This window comes from Maylandia zebra, linkage group LG23 (assembly GCF_041146795.1).
Source record: "Maylandia zebra isolate NMK-2024a linkage group LG23, Mzebra_GT3a, whole genome shotgun sequence".
Lineage (NCBI taxonomy): Eukaryota > Metazoa > Chordata > Actinopteri > Cichliformes > Cichlidae > Maylandia > Maylandia zebra.
The window spans coordinates 49,896,505-49,916,939 of record NC_135188.1 but is presented as its reverse complement, the minus strand read 5'-3'; the positions used below and the strand labels follow the sequence as shown (position 1 = coordinate 49,916,939).

General features: G+C 39.7%; 1 protein-coding gene across 1 annotated transcript in view; it reads left to right on the top strand.

Moving 5' to 3' along the window:
- Positions 1-20,435, top strand: part of donson (DNA replication fork stabilization factor DONSON) — a 29,445-nt gene that overhangs the window by 7,852 nt on the left and 1,158 nt on the right. Inside the window, exons 4-11 of the mRNA XM_024798734.2 lie at positions 10,387-10,565; positions 11,590-11,665; positions 11,736-11,838; positions 12,200-12,302; positions 19,602-19,739; positions 19,825-20,023; positions 20,125-20,194; positions 20,291-20,421. Of these exons, the coding sequence (XP_024654502.2) occupies positions 10,387-10,565; positions 11,590-11,665; positions 11,736-11,838; positions 12,200-12,302; positions 19,602-19,739; positions 19,825-20,023; positions 20,125-20,194; positions 20,291-20,421 (999 nt within the window). The remainder of the gene's footprint in view (positions 1-10,386; positions 10,566-11,589; positions 11,666-11,735; positions 11,839-12,199; positions 12,303-19,601; positions 19,740-19,824; positions 20,024-20,124; positions 20,195-20,290; positions 20,422-20,435) is intronic.

The window sequence follows — 20,435 nt, the reverse complement described above, 5'->3', positions numbered from 1 at the left end:
TTCAAATCTTTTACTGTTTTACTTTTATGCCTCTTAAAGTTTTGAGTTGCAAAATTGTGATTTTTCACAAAATACATGCGTTGTTATGGTTGCTATGCTCTTGGCTTCCAGTGTGCCACTGAAGCTTTTGCAGGCTTCTCTTCATGTCCGAACAACTGTTTGCTACTTGCTCAATTTTCACTCAACTTCCACAAATTATACATCAAAACGTAGGTATTTTTGCTGGCTTTCAGAAAATGTCACTATCATTGTTGTGGTATTCATAGAACTTTCGCAAATCTCCTCAGACTAACACAAGGTCAGAAAACTCTCCATATAAAGTCAATGGAGAGTTTGTTCAAAATCACCGCTGCATTTCTGGAATGAGAGGCATATTCGAATCGTCATATCTCCTTAACGAAGCAAAGTTAAGACATGAGGCTTGTCCCGGCATATCTTCAGACACTCCTGACGCTCACAGTTCAAGAATTTCTTTCTCAACTATTACCGTTCTGAAATGAGTTGGACTTGTTTGAGGGTAGGAAATTTGTCCTTCGCTCAGATTTCTTCAGATTTCAAAGTCTGGAAATGAACCACTTTTTTCTCTCGTCATAACTTTTTGTTGGATTTCCACAGAGACCTGAAAATTTCCATGATTGTTCACCAAAGCCTGCTGTCTCTTACGGTGAAAGAATGATATCGATACTCCAAACAGATTTCAAGTTACAAATCGTTGTTTGAGGGCAAGTCAAGGCAGTTTTTGCTTCGCTCTACTCAGTTATGGTGCATTAGAAGTCAAATATCTTTAATAATTCATATTTTAATGATAAATTGTAAACACTGGAAGATTCCCCCATGTCTTCTGAACAAAACGGTGTAAGAATGACCGCTCTAGCCCCTACGGTTAGGAAATTATGGTCATTTGTTTGAGGGGAGTCGTCACTATGAGAAATAGACTGCAATAATCCTGTGCCTCTCTGTGCTGCGTGTGTAAAAAGATGCACCTTTTTTGGCGGGAAAATGTAAACAGCCACTCTGATTGGTGGATTTAAATTCAGCAGCTCTCTCCCTCTGTGTCTGTCTGTGTGTGTGTGTGTGTGTGTGTGTGTGTGTGTGTGTGTGTGTGTGTGTGTGTGTGTGTGTGTGTGTGTGTGTTTAGTGGGAGAGAGAGAACCCTACCCTTATTTGGCAGCATGTCATTGTAGGATTTAAATTGAATATAGTTAGACTGATTGACTGGATTAGAGCCTGTGTTTGTGTGTCCCTCTCTGCATTTCTGTTTCAATATGCCTCCATATTTGTAATTTTGTAAGTTATTACTATTCTGCTAAATCATAGTATTTCTGGTACTTTTCGGTACTTGTGCTAAATACAGTATTTCTGCTAAATTATAGTATTTCTGCTTTATTATACTATTTGTGCTAAAACATAGTATTTCTACTAAATGTAGTATTTCTGCTTTTTATACTATTTGTGCCAAATTATAATATTTCTGCTTTTTATACTATTTGTGCTAAATTATAATATTTCTGCTTTTTATACTATTTGTGCTAAATTATAATATTTCTGCCTTTTATACTATTTGTGCTAAAACATAGTATTTCTACTAAATGTAGTATTTCTGCTTTTTATACTATTTGTGCTAAATTATAATATTTCTGCTTTTTATACTATTTGTGCTAAATTATAATATTTCTGCTTTTTATACTATTTGTGCTAAAACATAGTATTTCTACTAAATGTAGTATTTCTGCTTTTTATACTATTTGTGCTAAATTATAATATTTCTGCTTTTTATACTATTTGTGCTAAATTATAATATTTCTGCTTTTTATACTATTTGTGCTAAAACATAGTATTTCTACTAAATGTAGTATTTCTGCTTTTTATACTATTTGTGCTAAATTATAATATTTCTGCTTTTTATACTATTTGTGCTAAATTATAATATTTCTGCTTTTTATACTATTTGTGCTAAAACATAGTATTTCTACTAAATGTAGTATTTATGCTTAATCATACTATTTCTGCTTTTTATAGGATTTGTGCCTAATATAGTATTTCTGCTTTTTATAGGATTTGTGCTTAATATAGTATTTCTGCTAAATTATAGTATTTCTGCTTTTTATAGTATTTGTGCTAAAACATAGTATTTCTACTAAATGTAGTATTTATGCTTAATCATAGTATTTCTATATATTTCTGCCAGGTCCCCAGGCAGACAATCCTCTGTGAGGACTGAGAAATTCAAATTTTCAAATCAGGGCCTGCACGGCTTCCCAGCCAATCATATATGTGTCCTGAGGCATTCAAATTTGCATATTGGGGCCTTCATGGCTTCTAAGCCAGCCAATCATATCTGAGGGCTGAGGAATTCAAATCCACAAATCAGGGCCTGCACAGCTTCCCAGCCAGCCAATCATGTATGTGGGCTCCAGGTATTCAAATTTGCATATTGGGGAATTCGTGGCTTCTAAGTCAACAAGTCATCCATGTCATATATCTCTAAAAATTCATATTTTAATGATAAATTGTCAACACTTGAAGATTCCCCCATCTCTTCTGAACAAAACGGTGTAAGAATGACCGCTCTAGCCCCTATGGTTAGGAAATTATGGTCATTTGTTTGAGGGGAATCCTCACTATGTGAAATAAACTGAAAGAAGCAGGTCTATGTCTCTGTGCTGCGTGTGTAAAAAGATGCACCTGTTTTGGCGGGAAAACGTAAACAGCCTCTCTGATTGGTGGATTTAAATTCAGCAGCTCCCAGGCTGACCTAGAAACTTACTTCTCTCTCCCTGTGTGTGTGTGTGTGTGTGTGTGTGTGTGTGTGTGTGTGTGTGTGTGTGACAGAGAGAGAGAGAGAGAGAGAGAGAGGCTTTTAATGGGATGATCTCATTCTAAGATTTAAATTCAATATATTTAGACTGGTTGACTGAATTGGATCTTGTGTGTGGGTCTCTCTGTGCATGTGTGTTTCCTCATGTGTACATATTTGTGATTGTGTGGCTGTAATAATTTTTTTTGCAGATTTTTGTCATTTAACAAGTATATTTGAGGGACCCTCAGCATGTTCAGCATTTTTTCAGCTGTCCATTTTGCTTTTCCAATTTTTCTGTTTAACTTATTACTATTGTGCTAAATCATACTATTTCTGCTATTTTATAAGATTTGTGCTTAATATACTATTTCTGCTTTTATAGGATTTGTGCTTAATATAGTATTTCTGCTAAATGTAGTATTTATGCTTAATCATACTATTTCTGCTTTTCATAGTATTTGTGCTTAATATAGTATTTCTGCTAAATTTAGTATTTCTGATTAATTATAGTTTTTCTACTAAATCATAGTACAGTATTTCTGCTTTTTATGGGATTTGTGCTAAAACAAAGTATTTCTACTAAATGTAGTATTTGTGCTTAATCATACCATTTCTGCTTTTTATAGGATTTGTGCTTAATATTGTATTTCTGCTAAATTATAGTATTTCTGCCAAATTATAATATTTGTGCTAAAACATAGTCTCAATTTAAAATTACAATATTCATAGTTCATCACAGTGTCTCTGGTAAATCACAATATTTCTGCTCTGTTGTACTATTTTTCTAAATCATAGTGTTTCTGTAATGTTTAAGTATTTTTGGCTAAATATATTCTTTCTGTTATCTTATACTATTTCTCCTAAATTCTTGTATTTTTGAGAAGTTATCATGTTTCTGGTAAGTTACAATATTTCTGCTAAATTCTGCTATGCTATTGTATCTCTGCCAAGTATTATGTTTCCTCTAAGATATTGCAGTTCTGCTAAGTTATTCCATTTTAGCAAACTTCTTTTGCTTCTGCAAAGTTTTTACAATTTCTGCAACTTTTCAGCTTTTTCAGTTAGTTTTTGCATACAGCTTCAGCTTTAAGCATCCACACTGCATTTTCGCAGGAAATGCAAATTTTTCTAGTATTATATCAATTATTATAAAATTTGTGTGCACCTAACTTTTTTTAAGTTAGGCGTACCGGTACGCCCATGGCAAAAAGTTAGTCTAGAGCCCTGATATAGGGCAATACGGTGGTCAACATTGCCTACTTTAATTCCTGATATGTTTTTATGATTCTGAATTGCCATCGCAAGAGGCTTAATTGCCAAGGTGAACAAGAGAGGTGACAAGGGGCACCCTTGTCTAGTTCCACGATATAATCTGAATGGTGCGGAAAAAAGACCATTAATTAAAATCTCTGCTTGAGGGTTGGAGTATATCAATTTAATCCATTTAAAAAATCTGTTTCCAATACCAAACTTTTTCAAAACTTCAAATAAGAACGGCCATTCGATCCTGTCGAAGTGTTTTTCCGCATCCATTGAGATTAACGCATTGTCTCTTTTTTTTCATAAATGATATTCATGACCCTCCGCATATTGTGAAACCCCTGCCTCCCCTGGATAAAGCCATTCTGGTCTGAATGAATCATCTTAGGCAAGAGTGTCTCTAGTCTTATTGTCATGGTCCTGGGTCGGTGACCCAGCGCTTTTAGTTCGTTATCATTTTCTTGATGATGATTGTTTAAGTTCTATGTGTCTGCCTCTGAGTTAGAGCTGGGCGATAGAACGATAACGATATGTATCGCGATATAACTTTTACTCGATAGAGAAATTAAGCTATCGCGATAGACCTCGCTGCTCTTGTCCTCTTAAAAAAAAAAAAAAAAAAAAAAGGTCAGCCAATCCAAACTAAGTAGCGCAGAGCCGAACCAATCACAGCCGCAGCGTCACGTCGCGTGACTTGTAACGTACAGCACAAGTGCCAAGCCGCACGTGTGTTTGTTTGGGAAGCAGCCAGCGGGTAATGGAGGAAATGAGCTTGCCGACTAGAAAAATCAACTGAGCGTGACCGAAGAGAAAACAGATGATGGTTCCAACGCCGGAGAGATTGTCGAACGGAAGAGCCATAGAAGTTCCGTAGTGTGAAGGTATTTCGGCTATTTCAAGTCTGACAAAAAACAGAGTAGCGTGCACTGTAAATTGTGCCGAAAGCAAGTGTGGAAATACAATAAACTGGTGCATGCGTCACACTGCGCCACGTTATTGTTTCAGTGAAATGAATTTCTACAATACTGTTAATTGTACTCTCTGCAGTGTTTAAATGCTTACATATACACACAGTTACTGTCCGTCCACACATACGACTCTGTTCTGCTTCTATGCCCAGGCTTTGCTTACTTTTTCCCACCGAGGCTTCTAGACTTCTGATTGGCCAATATTTCTGCACGGTTAGGAATCTAGCGCCACCTGCTGCTTTGGCATGTTCATAGCAGCGTTTTCCTTCATTTCTGCCTTTATGTGTGGACGGGATTATTTTTTAAAACGAAAACGGAAAATCTCCGTTTTCAAAAATACCCGTGTACGCGTGGACGTAGCCTCAGTCTCTGACTGGAAGCGCTAATTCCTCATTCGGCTTTTGTCAGACTAAAGTAACTGTTAAAACTGTTTGAAAAGCTCAGCTCTACAACAAGGAGAGATTGAGAATTTCCTTTTAGTTCTCAGTTTATTTGATATTGACAAAAGTTAGTCAGTTTTGTCTGTTCTTCTGTAACACAAACTAAGATTTATTTTTAGAATTAATATTTTGTTTCTAAGTGGAATTGACAATTTAGTCTGTTTCGTTTGTTCTATTTTGAAACTTAAACGCTTTAGCGGCTGCCTTTTGTGTAGTTTGCAATATTTGCCTTTATTTATCTGAAAAAGTCTCATGTTCCTTAAGTACATCTACCCTGTTGAACTTATTATGGGAAATAAATATTTAAATAAAAACAAGCTGCTGATTATTTCACATTTTACTTGTGAGCAACGGCACATTTAAATCTTACAAATATAGTTATTTGGCTGATATCGTGATAGATATCGTTATCGCCTGAAATGAAAAAAACATATCGTGATATGAAAAAATCTCATATCGCCCAGCTCTAATCTGAGTCTGCGTCTGTATCTGTCTGTCTATGGTGTCTCCCCATCTGTTTGTGAATCTGTCTGTTTAGTTCAATGTCTTGTCTGGTTCCATGTGTCTGAGTTTCCTGTTTTATTGTGAAGGTCTGTGTCATATGTGAGTGTGCTCAGTTTACGTTTCCCCTGTCCCGTCAGCTCAGATTCCTCCCAGCTGTGTTGCCCTCTTGTCTCTCATCCCCTGATTACTGGTGTGTGTATTTAAGCCCTGTGTGTTCTCCTGCCTGTTGCCGGTTTGTCTGTGTAACTCCGTGTCAGTTTGTATTACTCAGTGTCAGTCTGTGTATCCACCGTGTCTTCTCCCTGCTGTTCATCGTCCTCTGCTCGTTTTCATTCAGGTTTGTGCTCTGTAGTTTAGTTGTTTCCCCAGTTTAGTTTAGTTCGAGCCCCGTTTGCTGTTTGTCCACCTTCCTTTTGTGTTCAATAAATCACCTTCACTTCTCCACGACTGCCTGCGATTGGATCCTCATTTATTCCACACGGCTCGCCTCGGCGCCCGTGACACTTATAGCTAATAGTTTGCAAAGTATCTTGTAATCATAATTCAACAGTGAGATTGGTCTATAAGAACTATAATGTGTTGCATATCCAATAAAGGCTGGATTAATTTATCTTTAAATATTTTAAATATTTCTATTGGTATTGTGTCAGGTGCAGGAGTTTTGCCCCCTTTCATGTTCCTTATAGCATTAGTAATTTCTTCTACTGTTATATTAAGCTCTAGTTCATCCATATCGTTTTCTGGTAGTCTAGGAAAATGCAGTTGATCCAAAAAGATTTTTTGTTTTGATGAAAATGACTTTAAATGCTCAGTTTTGTATAGCTGTTTATAAAAAGTACAAAAAGAGTCATTATATGTTTAGGATCAGCTGTGAGCTGTCCTTCATCTGTAGTTATAGAGTTTATTGTTCTTTCAGCCTGAGTCTGTTTAATACGCCAAGCCAGTATTTTACTTGCTTTTTCACCCTGTTCATACTGTGACTGTTTCAGTCTTAGTAAACTTTTAGTAGCTTTATTTAATGACAAAATATTAAATTTAACTCTGAGTTTATTTAACTCTACAATTCGAGCATTAGATTTGGATATAAATATCTCTTCCTCAATATCTTTTATCTTTTTCTCCAAATGAACCAGTTCCATCCCGGATGCTTTATGTTTAAAGCTTGTAAAACTGATCATTTGCCCTCTCAGGAAAGCTTTAAAGGCCTCCCATTTTATAGTCGCCGTAGCTTGAGTAGTGTTATAAGCAAAATAATAATCTATTTGCTTTCCAATGTATTCTAAAAATTCTGGATCCTTTAACCAGAAAGATTGCAGTTGCAATAGCAGTTGCTTCTTCTGCATGTTGGAACACTGAGCTACTAGTTATTTCACCATTAGGTTTTAATACTTGTGCTTATCACACAAAATGCATGTGTGTATTTGTTATTAGTCAATACCAGATGACAATTAATCTGCACCAGTGTAAGAGCACCAGAGTGAACAAATTATCTCCAGAAGTATAGAACTAAATACACATGTGTAACATATTGTATCATTAAATAATCTCATCTGTAGGGCTGCCACAAACAATTATTTTGATAGTCGACTAGTCACCGATTATTTTTGCGATTAGTCGACTAATCAGATCATCATCCATTGGACGTAAAACGTACAGCTTATTGCACCAGCAGCATCTGCTCTTATATAACTATCATTAGCTTACAGCTTTAAGTGCTTACGTATGTGCCACCTAAAAATAAAGACAAGATGAATTAAATTTTAATGAAATCTGTAGCTTGTGGGGATAGGTTAATTGGAAAATCCAAATTGCCATTAGGTGTGAATGTGCGAGTGAATGTGAGCACAAATGGTTGTCTGTCCCTGTGTGTTGGCCCTGCGACAGACTGGCGACTTGTCCAGGGTGTACCCCACCTCTCGCCCTATGACAGCTGGGATAGGCTCCAGCTCCCCCCGCGACCCTGAAAAGGATAAGCGGAAGCGAATGGATGGATGGATGGATGAAATCTGCAGATTGTTTCAGTGGAGTTTAATAAACTCTGCTGTCTGCTCCTTGCTATCTAAAATATAACAGGACACTGGAGTAAATCCTCGAGCATCTCACACTTCTGATAATCAGCTGTCTGCTTGACGTTTATTCAGCTGTGTAAAAACTTTAATCTCAGTCAAACCGATTTACTCAGGAACAAATAAAATACTGAAAAAAGCCAAACAATAACAATTGTAAGTTATCTGAATGACTTATATTATGTTTAACCTGAGTAGTGAAAGACGGTGGTGGGTTTGAAAACGATTTGCCGGGAGTCCGGTGTTCTCACGGCTCTAGTGACCTTGCCCCCGGCTCGCTATCGAGCTAATGGGTAACAGACGTCTCCGAAAACGTCGGAGCGCTTTTGAAAATATGTGGTGTCTTGATAAACTGAGCAGATATTTGAGGTTTACACAGCTACATTCTCGCCTGAAAATATGTTAAACGTTTATTTTGTGACCCAGAAAGAATATAAGAGTAACATTAAAACTAACTAGCTGCCGCCATTGTTGGAAACTGAACAGGGCCGCGCTATGAATTCTGGGACTGTCACTACCCGATCCGTACCGGAAACCCGATCGGTACCCCGCATGTGCAAATCTTACGTCACTTCCTCTCTTTGCCAACATTGCGACATTCAATATATTTGAATGATACGCGCCCAGTTAGCTCCTAGCATTTCTCAACAGCTCTGCCTCCTTTTCGACTGCCCGGGACATTTGAACAATGGATAATCCGTATACAAAGAAATTCATGCTTTTCTCCTCAACAGAGAGCGTCCCCCGATTGAGCAACAGCGCCGTAAAATAAGAAGAATGGCGCCTAATTACAGAGTTAATAATGCAGACTTTGTAATATCTCACGTGTAGATTCATCAGCCAGATTAAGTGTTTACTGACAATTGACAGTGATAGCGCACATCATCATCACTATTCCAACAATCCTCTCCTCACAGACAAGCATAAACACACTCGACTATCGCTAAATCAGATTTAACACACGTTTGTAATGACGATAATTCAGTTTATAATAGGGTTTATTCGCTCGGTCAGCAGGTGGCGGTATCCTCGTACACTGGGGAGTAAACTGCCATTAAACGAACAGAAGAAGAAGAAAACATCTGCACATGCGCGGTACGGATCGGGTAGACCCGATTTGTACGGTCAGACTTTACACATGCGCAGTAAGGATCGGAGAGTCCTGATCCGTAACTTTCTTTTTATTTTTCGTTTTTGTCTACATTGTACTGAAATGCTTCATTATTGCAAACATTTTAAGATATACTTGTTATTCTTAACATCTTTTTTTTTTTTTTTTTTCTTAAATTTTATTTTTGCATTTAAATTAAACATAACATGCTTATACAAAATCAACCAAGAACAATTACTGTTTTTAACATTTGTGAACTTATAAGCATGAAAGGAAAAAAAAAAAGAAAGGAAAAAAGAAGAAAAAGAAGAGGAAGAAAAAACAAAAAACAAATAAAATAATTCACGCGGAGAGTGAGGCATGAATTATGATCAGTTTTTTTTTTTTTTAAGAATTCTAGAAATGGTTGCCAAATCATACAAAAACTCGCCAGTTTCCCCTCTCTATCAAATCTTATCTGCTCCACCCTGGCCACAGACACCATCTCATTAAGCCACCTGTTAAAACACGGGGCCGAAGAAGACCGCCACTGTAAAAGAATAAGTTTCTTTGCAGCCAGCATACCCATTGTAATTATCTGTTTTTGTGAAAAGGAAAAAGATTCGACTGATGCAAATGATCCAAGTATAGCCAATGTACCATCACGTGGTACTTTTTTCCTAAATTGGTTTGAAAACCACATAAAAATCCGGCTCCAAAAAGCATTCAAAACCGGGCAATGCCAAAATAAATGTGCAATTCTTAACATCTTAACAGATACTCTGACCCATAACTATCGTAAAACGCTACCACCGGAAGTAGAAACCTTTCGCGCATGCGGGGTACCGATCGGGTTTCCGGTACGGATCGGGTAGTGACAGGGACACAGCTTCTTCTTCTTCAGGGTTTAACGGCAGCTGGCATCCTTGTACATGCAGTGCTGCCATCTTCTGTTTTAGTCCGTTATTACACTCTTAAATCCTGCTACTTATTCCTGCGTCTTTTGGGATCTTACAAAGCTTCAAACGACGTGTCGACTATTAAATTTGTCGTCGACAATTTTAATAGTCGTGACTAGTGACTAATCGTGGCAGCCCTACTCGTCTGATACTGTTACTTTACTGGAGCAACTGTAACCCACATAATTTCCTTAGGTATTAATAAAGTATGCTGATATGGACACCCGACAGCTCTTAGTTTGTCTTGGGTTCTTCAGTAGCTTGTTCCTCAGCCCGACCTGTCTCTGTGCCTGCTATAGGATCCCAGGTCCTGCTCAGAGCTACGTTGTGCCTTCCAGCAAAGCCTGGTCTACTGGCAGCATCCCTCCATACCCTGGCTGTCTCTGTTCCCTAGGATCAACGCTGAAAGGAGCTTCTTTGGCAAGAGCGCCCCCTGGGCTCATGATGCAACGATACAGCAGAGTCTCATGACAGAATGGTGAGGCTGACAGGGTGACAAGGTTTTACTGCAATGATTTCATTTTTCTCTCTGTCCTGATTTTAAATGAATCAAGATGCGATTGAATCACAGACTTTCAGCTTTAACTCGACGGATTTTAATAAAAATATTGTTTGTTTAGGAATTACAGCCATTTTTATGTATAACTGGCTGACAGGTGGTTTCACTGATATGTCCTATTGATAAATGAATCATTAAAAAAAACTCAACTGGATTCTAAGATTTGAGATCTTTACACTGGAGGTCCGAAGAGATGTAGATGAAAGAGGTCATTGTTAGGCTGAGTAGCCCCAATAAATCTGTCAGAGAGAGAAGGAAGTTATGACCTCCTTAGACTGTGTTTTAGTATCAGGGACCTTTTTTTCCGCCGAGTTATCAGCTCTGTCACAGTTAGCTAACACAAACCCAGTCTGTTAGCAGCAACCAGCTAACCATCGGACCCAGTGACATCACGCTCTGTACTAGCGCTAAACATGTTTAAACACTTCTTTCCTGAATCCAGCTTCACAGGTGGGGTTAAATCTCACACAGCAGGGTTGCACATTAAATGAACCTTTGTACAGTGAAGTGTTTCATGGCCAAGTAAGAGCAGCCACACAATGAAATAGCATTTTTAGGTGGAGCTCCATGGTGATGCTCTGCAAAAAGACTTCTGACATTGTTGTATCTCCTGGACCAGGTGACGTGTGCGTGTGTTCAGCTGTGAGTTTGAATGTAACTTTACTGTAGCTGTGACAAACAGGTCAGGTGTAGTTATAAAGTGAAACAGGTGTTTTAACGCCAGCCTGTATCCAGTAAAGGTTTTAGTGGAGCTTCCAGGAACAGGCGCTGCCTTGTTGAGGTTTCTTTTTTGTAATTCAAAATACTCGATGCAGCCAGAGTCCAAATGAATGCTGTGTGTACTGTGAAACTGCTGAACACTGGCTGCTGTGTTCTGTGTACTGTACATGTATTCAGTGGCATTATTCCCACACTCCTTCCTTTGTCCATGTTTGTTGCTCAGGTCCGTCAGTCTGTCATCTCTCTACAGTCTGTTAAAGGCCAGACTGTGTCCGTACTTCTACCTCTGTTCCTATCAGGTAGGTGTTAATATGCAATCTGAACTGTGCTCAGCAACACCGTCCTTCAGCTCATCTGTTTCATTGTCAGTTCACAGTGTTGTTCCGGGCAGCAGGTCTTGGAGGATCCAGCAGCATCACTGCTTTCATTTCCCCCACAACGAGGGGCCTCAGAGAGGCAATGAAGGCTGAAGGTGAGAGCTGAACTGTAGCTTTGGTCTCAAAATTAATTTTCATTTGATACAGCCGTAAAAGGCTGATAAGGCATTGTCGTCAGCCTGCCGGGCAGGCAGCGTGGACAACCAACATTTTCTTTCCACTCGTCTGAAATGTGACATGTAGTGGCAGTAAAATAGTCCACAAACCTGACCGCTGTATGAAAAAGCTTTGCCTGTAGTTTATTCTTTAAGACATGACTTGTCAAATAAAAAAGTACAAGAAAAATTAGCTGTAGGAGTCAAACAATGTCAGACCTCGAGCCTGAGGTTAGGACTGAACAGAGGACATGACAGCTTCATCATTCGCTGCTCCTCACTGATCAGTTTACCCATATAGGTATAGAGTTCAGCCTTCCTCTGCTGGAGGAACAGAGGAGGTGCAGGGAGGCACAGAAGCAGACCATTCACCAAGAGGAGGAGCAGAAGGAACAAGAGGTCACGTAAGTGCTGCTCTTTCATTGTCTGAGCTCAGTAGGGCTGGGAGCTGTCAGGGTTCTGATTCTGATCACTGTTTCTAAAAAACACTCAGCAGTTTCCACACAGCTTCATATCATTCTAGAATAGCTGACTTCTCATACAGCTAATAATAAATAATAATACTTCCTTTTTTAAAATGAAAAATCTTTGGGTAGTTCACATCTGGCGGAGCTGCCAGATGGGAAAGATTTTTAAAAAGACGATTGAAGAGACAAACACCATGTCTGAGCGGCCATGAGCCAATTTAATAGTCGATGCGTCATGTGAAGCTTTGTAGGATCCCGAAAAACGCAGGAATAAGTAGTAGGACTTAAGAGTGTAATAACGCCTGAAACAGAAGATGGCAGCACTGCATGTAAAAGGATGCCAGCTGCCGTTAAACCCCGAATAAGAAGCGGAAGAAGCAGCAGTCTCCGCTTACTGTGTCCAAATTCAGGGGCCACATCTTTTGACCCCTGAATTTGGAGAGCAGACACATGTTGATGCAATAAGCTGTATGTTTTACGTCCAACAGATGCATGATCCGATTAGTCGACCAATCAGATCATCATCCATTGAACATAAAACGTACAGCTTATTGCACCAGCAGCATCTGCTCTTATATAACTATCATTAGCTTACAGCTTTAAGTGTTTAAGGTGCTAACTAAAAATAAAGACAAGATGATAGTTTATTAAATTTTAATGAAATCTGCAGATTGTTTCGGTGAAGTTTAATAAACTCCTTGCTATCTAAAATATAACAGGACACCGGAGTAAATCCTCGAGCATCTCACACTTCTGATAATCAGCTGTCTGCTTGACGTTTATTCAGCTGTGTAAAAACTTTAATCTCAGCCAAACCGATTTACTCAGGAACAAATAAAATACTGAAAAAAGCCAAACAACAACATTTCTAAGTTATCTAAGTGACTCATATATCATGTTTAACCTGAGTAGCGAAAGACGGTGGTGGGTTTGAAAACGATTTGCCGGGAGTCCGCTGTTCTCACGGCTCTAGCTATCGAGCTAGTGGGTAACAGACGTCTCCGAAAAAGTCGGAGCGCTTTTGAAAATATGTGGTGTCTTGATAAACTGAGCAGATATTTGAAGTTTACACAGCTACATTCTGGCCTGAAAATATGTTAAACGTGTATTTTGTGACCCAGAAAGAATAATAAGAGTAATATTAAAACTAACTAGCTGCCGCCATTGTTGGAAACTGGAATTGGCTGTGAATTCTGGGATAGGTTGGGCCATACGCCCGACCCGTCCTTCAAATCTGGGGAAAAGTAGGACGCATTTGTCGACTGTATTTGCCGAAGTCTTCGAAGTTGGACAGCCTTCATCGCATTGCTGTAACGTAATCGGCCTTCAAATGCGGCCTCCGAAGGATGCGGCCCCTGAATTTGGACACAGCTACAATACCGGACACAGCTTCTTCTTCTTCGGGGTTTAAAACACCTGGAGTCCCAGGCTTCTACCGTTCTACCTTTAAAAGCCGGAGAGCAGTCAAATGCTGGAAGTGGAAGCTAAATTGGCTAGTCATTCATATGTAAATTAGGTTGTTACCTGGGAATTCTGGAGGGAGGGGAGTGGGGGTATGTGGATGAGGGGGTGGGGGAGCTGCTAAAAGCTGTGAACTTCCCTTTTGTGTTTCATCTTGATGCATTCTCAATCATCCAGGGAAATAAATCTCCAAAAGTCACCAACTTGGAGTGTTTCAGTTTGCCATCTTAGGGAGAAATCAACACACATGGGTGTATGTCCTTTGTTGCTGAGATTTATTGATGAAAACAGTACAAAAAACCAACCATTTGCACACATATTTACAAATAATAATAAAAAGTGAGTGAGTACATTTCAACATTTTCAGCAATCACTCACAATCCTGGCATCCATCACATCCACGCCACACTTTGTTTTGTTGTAAAGGGTGACAGTGTTTGGCTTCCTTTTGGTAGTGTTATCAGTCTGAACCATGCTGTGCATGCTGCTAAGAATATAGACTGTCTTCTTCCGTTTGGCCGCATACGCCGTCAGCGTGGCAGCAGAGGTTGAAAACACCTAAGAAATAAGATAAATTGTTAATTCCATAGTTGGTGACAAATGATCCCCACACACTGGAAATTGCAGCGAACTTATCAGTTGTGATTATGCTTTTATTATACCAGTGGTCTGATTGATGCCACAATGGACGACTGATCAATGGTCCATTGTGGCATCAATCAGACCACTCCTGACTGAAGTTTGGTCCGTTTACAGCATCCTGCCATGCGATTGCATTTGTCTCTAACCATGAAGAACCTTCACGTTAACTTTTTATAAGTGGAAAAGTGTTAGTGTTCGTCCTCCAGCTTCACTGTTTATGTTATGCTAACATAGCTGTGTCGCTAGCGATCACGTAGCACATCATTATATACCAGCTAGCCCAACTTCAGTAACCCTACAAACGTCACTGCTGTTTAGTTTCCTGTCTTCATTTATGTTGGAAGTGATAGCAGAGCTGTACGTTTGATTTTTTTCAGAAATCTCTCAGTCAGAACATGCAATATCATGCTTAGGTAACTAGCGAAACTAGCGAGCTAACTTCCGCTAGCTTCCTGCTAACTTCTAACTCCGTTAAATGTAATAACTTTTGTTTTCATGGATGCCTGGAAGTTAAACTTTATAGTTACACCTGGTAAAGCAGCAATGCTGATCGTTTTATTAAAGATGAAAGAATTTAGACAGTTTTTAACTCTAAGTGATGCTGCAGTGTTGTTTGACCTGAAGTATACGGAGTTTAGGACCCAGATTACTCCCAGATTTAAGAGCATCTTAGTCCGACAAATACGACAATAACGACTGCCCGCTTGCATGTTCTGCAAAAAAATGTGCTTTGTTGTGTATCTGACGGACAAACACCAAACCAGTTCCACATCACGGAAGTTGCACCATTTTTACAAACCAATTCTGGTTCATCTGTTTCACTCAACAATCGGCCATGTGCGTATGAAAACAAAGGCACTGCGCATGCGCGTTTTACTCCCATTCTATCGCGATATTTCATTTTCCTATCGTTGCCTAACATTATACCGGTATTACCGTGAACGGTATAATATGGCCCAGCCCTAGGTGGCGCTAGATTCCTAACCGTGCAGAAATGTTGGCCAATCAGAAGTCTAGAAGCCTCGGTGGGAAAAAGTAAACAAAGCCTGGGCATAGAAGCAGAACAGAGTCGTATGTGTGGAGGGACAGTAACTGTGTGTATATGTAAGCATTTAAACACTGCAGAGAGTAGAATTAACAGTATTGTAGAAATTCATTTCACCGAAACAATAACGTGGCGCACAGTGTGACGTCAAAAAATGCGCACACCTTTGACGCTGCGTTTTCTCCATTTTTCTAGTCCACACGTAAATGCAAAAACTGAGTTTTCAAAAATCTTCATTTTCAGTGACCAAAAACGCCGTTTACGTGTGGACGAAAGGTGCAAACGCATAGAAAAATCTGCGTTTTCAAAAATACCCGGGTACGTGTGGACGTAGCGCATGCACCAGTTTATTGTATTTCCAGACTTGCTTTCGGCACAATTTACAGTGCACGCTACTCTGTTTTTTGTCAGACTTGAAATAGCCGAAATACCTTCACACTACGGAACTTCTATGGTTCTTCCGTTCGACAATCTCTCCGGCGTTGGAACCATCATCTGTTTTCTCTTCGGTAGCCTTCAGTCACACTCGGTTGATTTTTCTAGTCGGCACACTCATTACCCGGGCGGTACAGTGGCTGGCTGCTTCCCAAACAAATACACACGTGCGGCTTGGCACTTGTGCTGTACGTAACAAGTCACGTGACGTGACGCTGTGGCTGTGATTGGTTCGGCTCTGCGCTACGTAATTTGGATTGGCTGTTCTTTTTTTTCTTTCTTTTTTTTTTTTAAGAGGACAAGAGCGGCGAGGTCTATCGCGATAGTTAAATTTTTCTATTGAGAAAAAGTTATATCGCAATACATATTGTTATCGTTCTATCGCCCAGCTCTACTGAGAAATGATAGCAGAACTTTAACAGAAACTAGGCGACCTAATAACTGATTTGAAGACGACGACCAACAGGGTGGGAAGATGAGCTGATATGGAAGAGTGGAACTCGAATCTGCATTCATGAGCAGACCTGGAGGCTCCCAACATGTGGAGGCCTTGGAAGGATACAACATCTGATTCTATAAATGATTTTATTAAAACAGCTCAAGAGCCCTGAGTGGAGTCAAACTCAGAATACAGCAGCAAAACTCGAAGCAAGACATTTGATCCCAGACACCAGCCCTGCTGCCAGAATACAAGTGTACAGGCTGGTAGTGTACAGCAGGGCAAACAAGGCAGTGGAGGATTTAAGGAGACCAAGGGGATCTGCTGCACAGGACACCTCGAGGTGGAAACTGAGAAGCGCCCAAGTCAGGACTAGAGATGGCACGATACCACTTTTTTATGTCCGATACCGATATCATAAATTTGGATATTGGCCAATACCGATATGAATCCAATATAGTGTATTTTTTAATCAATGAAACGTTTTTTTTTTTAATGTATTGCTGCATTTTGTATAAGTTCATACTCAAGTTTAAAAAACAAACAAACACTAAAGCTATTCTGTTATACCTGTATGCAAAAAATACACTGCACCCAAAATATTTCATAGTTCAGCAACACTGATCAATCTAATAAAGCTAAACCTGCTCCATCCTCCCTATTCTGGTATTTTAAAGAGTACTTAACAGAAATATTAAGCAACCTAACTAATAGGGCTGCAAACTTCCAGCAAAAAAAAAAAAAGGGAACCACCCTCCACCTCATGATACTTAATCGACGTAATCAACTTTAATTTGATGCAGTGTGAAAAAAATGCACAGAAATAAATTATTTTTCAAGAATAATTATATAGATTCATCATCTTTCTTCAACAGAACTGCAGACTGCACAGATGGAAAAAGTAGTATAGCTTACTAGGGTATATTAGACTTAACAGTTACTATATACAGTAATGGACTTCTATACATTTTACATCAGATTAAAATTTGGGTGTAAGATTCAGATAATTATTTATTAAAAGCGAGACATTTTAAATGAGAATAAGAGAGAAAAGTATGTCTTTGTGCTCCCTTTTCCCTGTTCATGCCCTATCGGCCCCCCTGGCTAAAGTTTGCTAGATCCGCCCCTGCACAGTTACCAGCCGTCAGCTGCGTAGAAAAAGATCCTGGTGTAGAAAGTAATATTAAATACACGTTTAAGCTTATCAAGCTGCTGTTGTTCAGCCGCTGGTTTCCTCTTTCTGGTGCAAAGTGGGCAATAAACAAACAAGAGAGACGGACTCGCGACAGAAAAGCCGATCAGCTGATCATTGATCAGTTTCATGATTGAAGTAGCAGCAGGAGAGAGAGAGAGAGAGAGAGAGAGGCAGTCGCTAACGCTGGAATGCTTTACAAACATTCAGAGATGAACTTACACACTTGCTTTACTTCTCTCTGGGATCACTTTCTCGGAGATGAAATGCCGGTTTGGTAGCAAGGCTACAAATGTTCAACCAGACCGCCGACAGGTCTGGCGCACCACAGCCGCTCTATCACGTGATGCATACTGCTCCCACGTGCTACGGTTATGAGCTGAGTTAGGAGTTGTCGCAAGTTCTGTGAGCTGCTTTTTTGATATTTAATGGATCGGATTACATTTTTTATTTCTTTTTGATATCCGATCCAGTAAGTTAGGTCTGATACGTAATATCGGATCGGTCCATCTCCAGTGAGGACATATGAGAGCTATCAGAGCAACCCTGCAAAGCTTCCAATGGCTGTGCTAAATTACAACTTTGCAACTGAAGGCAACAGTTTGAAAGAACTGCATGGCAATAATGAAGAAATTGGGTAAGAGAATGTGCAGTTAGAGAAGTCGACACCAAGTATGTGGAGTAATGCCATCGCTGGCATGTTTAATAACTGATCGTGGTTCACATTTCACTTTTATGGAACCACATTTTCTTGGTTCCTGCGTGGACAGAACTCCGGTTCTCAGCGGAGTCGCCTTCTCACAGAATTATTCACTGAAGCTGGTCAGTGTGGACGTTCTTACCCGGCTGTGGATCAATGTCCATACAAACGCAGTACCACACTATGGATTCAAATACTGGATGGAGCAGCCAAGTACTAGCAACACTCAGTACTACAGATGTTTCTTCTAACATTCATAGTTTCCTGGCCTTTGCACTGGATGCTTGGACCACTGACAGCAAGGCGAGTGCACCAGGGAGTGTCTGGCCTTACTATATCATTGAACCCAACTTTCAATGACTTAGTGGGTTATGACTGTTTGTATGTGCATGATGACCAGGTACCCCTATGCCTAACATAAGCATAATTCAGACTATCCACTGAATAATGAAACATTTGGTGAAAGATCGAATCTAAATGGACAAAATGCACAGAACACACTTTAGAAGTTGTTTTTTTTCCTGTTGCATTAAGGGGGCTCTGCTGGGTTGGCTACATTATCCCTCGCACACCAAAATAGCTAACGCTAAAATGAAGTTCTTCCAGCTTTGTTTTCTCTCTCTCATTCTTTCTGTTTGAAAATATCCATCAGTGTGCTTCATAGTTCTGCAACAGCTCACGTTTGGTCACCACGTAACTCAACTGTTAGAACAAAAAACAACCAAATGCAAAATCAAGTACGTAGTATGATTACCCTTCATGTAAATGGTTTGCACAACCCAATCAAGAGAAATAAAGAAAGGATTTAATTAGATTGCAGCAGAGGCTTCGGTAGTCCAAACACATGGTGGAGATTAGGATATTCATGCGTCAGATACAACTGATCTAATACTTTTTAAGAGACTCAGATGCCTGGATTATTCTTGTTAATTAGGTTAAATTAAATGTTAATTAAACGGGGAATGACTGGAATAACTTTTTGGGCAATAAAAAGAAACCTGCACCCTACAGACTTAACACAAGCACTCTACAAAAGATAAGAAAAGTAAAAAGTTTAGTTATTTTTATGATAAATAAAACTGTTAGCAAGGAGAAGCAGAGAGCGCCACATATGAAAGTCTACTTTAACGATGGTAAGTTAAGCCATAAAGGCCTGTAGAAGGAACTAGATATAACCAGTCGTCATGCTTTAAATATACCATAAGGAAAAATGAGGCACTAATAACCTGGAAATTTTAAAAGTGTAATCAGTCAGACGTAAGAAGAACCTTTTGTTGTGGTGTTTTTGTGCCATTGTGTGTAAATGTGGTCTCAATGTATAGGTGCTCCAAGCTGAGCGATACAGTTGATGGAGGAGACCATGATGGAGACTACAGAGATGAAGACAGCACTTTGTCTTGGCTGAAGGAGATGGGAGTCCAGGACAAAATCAAGAAGCCAGACCTCCACACCCTACAGCTGTATCCTCATTAGCACTGTCACGTTAGTCTGTTTTACATGTACTCTGTGTGTTTTTCTGTGACAACTCCTTGACCTCTTCTCTAGTCATAAGGAGGGCCACGTCATGTCTGTGGACCATAAGCCTGAGTCTGTGATATGTGTGAAAGGACTTCACACTTTCACTCTCATCAACTTCTTCATCAATTGGAAGGGTGTGGTTGCTTCATCCGGCTCCCAGGCAGGGTTACCGCCCACACTGCTGGCTCCCAGTGCTTTTAGAGGAGCTACAATGCACACTCTGAAGGTGTTTGGAGCACACACACGAAGCTCTGTCTGTAACCATCTCACGTATCATTTATACTTCTGAGTTGAATTTGACACTGTGTGTGATTTATGCTTTTATAGAGCCGTTGTGTGAACGTGAGAAGTCAAGTTGGTTCTTCCTACCAGAACATCAGCAGTCTGGAGATCACAGGTACGCAGCTGGACAAGCAGACTTTTGTCTCGTATCAGTTCTCAGCTCCCACTGTGTGTGTTAGTGTTCAGTATACTTGTACTTGCCACACTGCAGGACCTGTCCTCCCCTCGTCTCTCCATGCTATCCTAACGTTACTTCGGCCTGCGCAGAAAGGAAACTTCTCAGCTGCGCTTTACACACATACTCCTACCGCGGTTATGAACGTACACGGCACCAAGCAGCAGGTAACACACAGAAA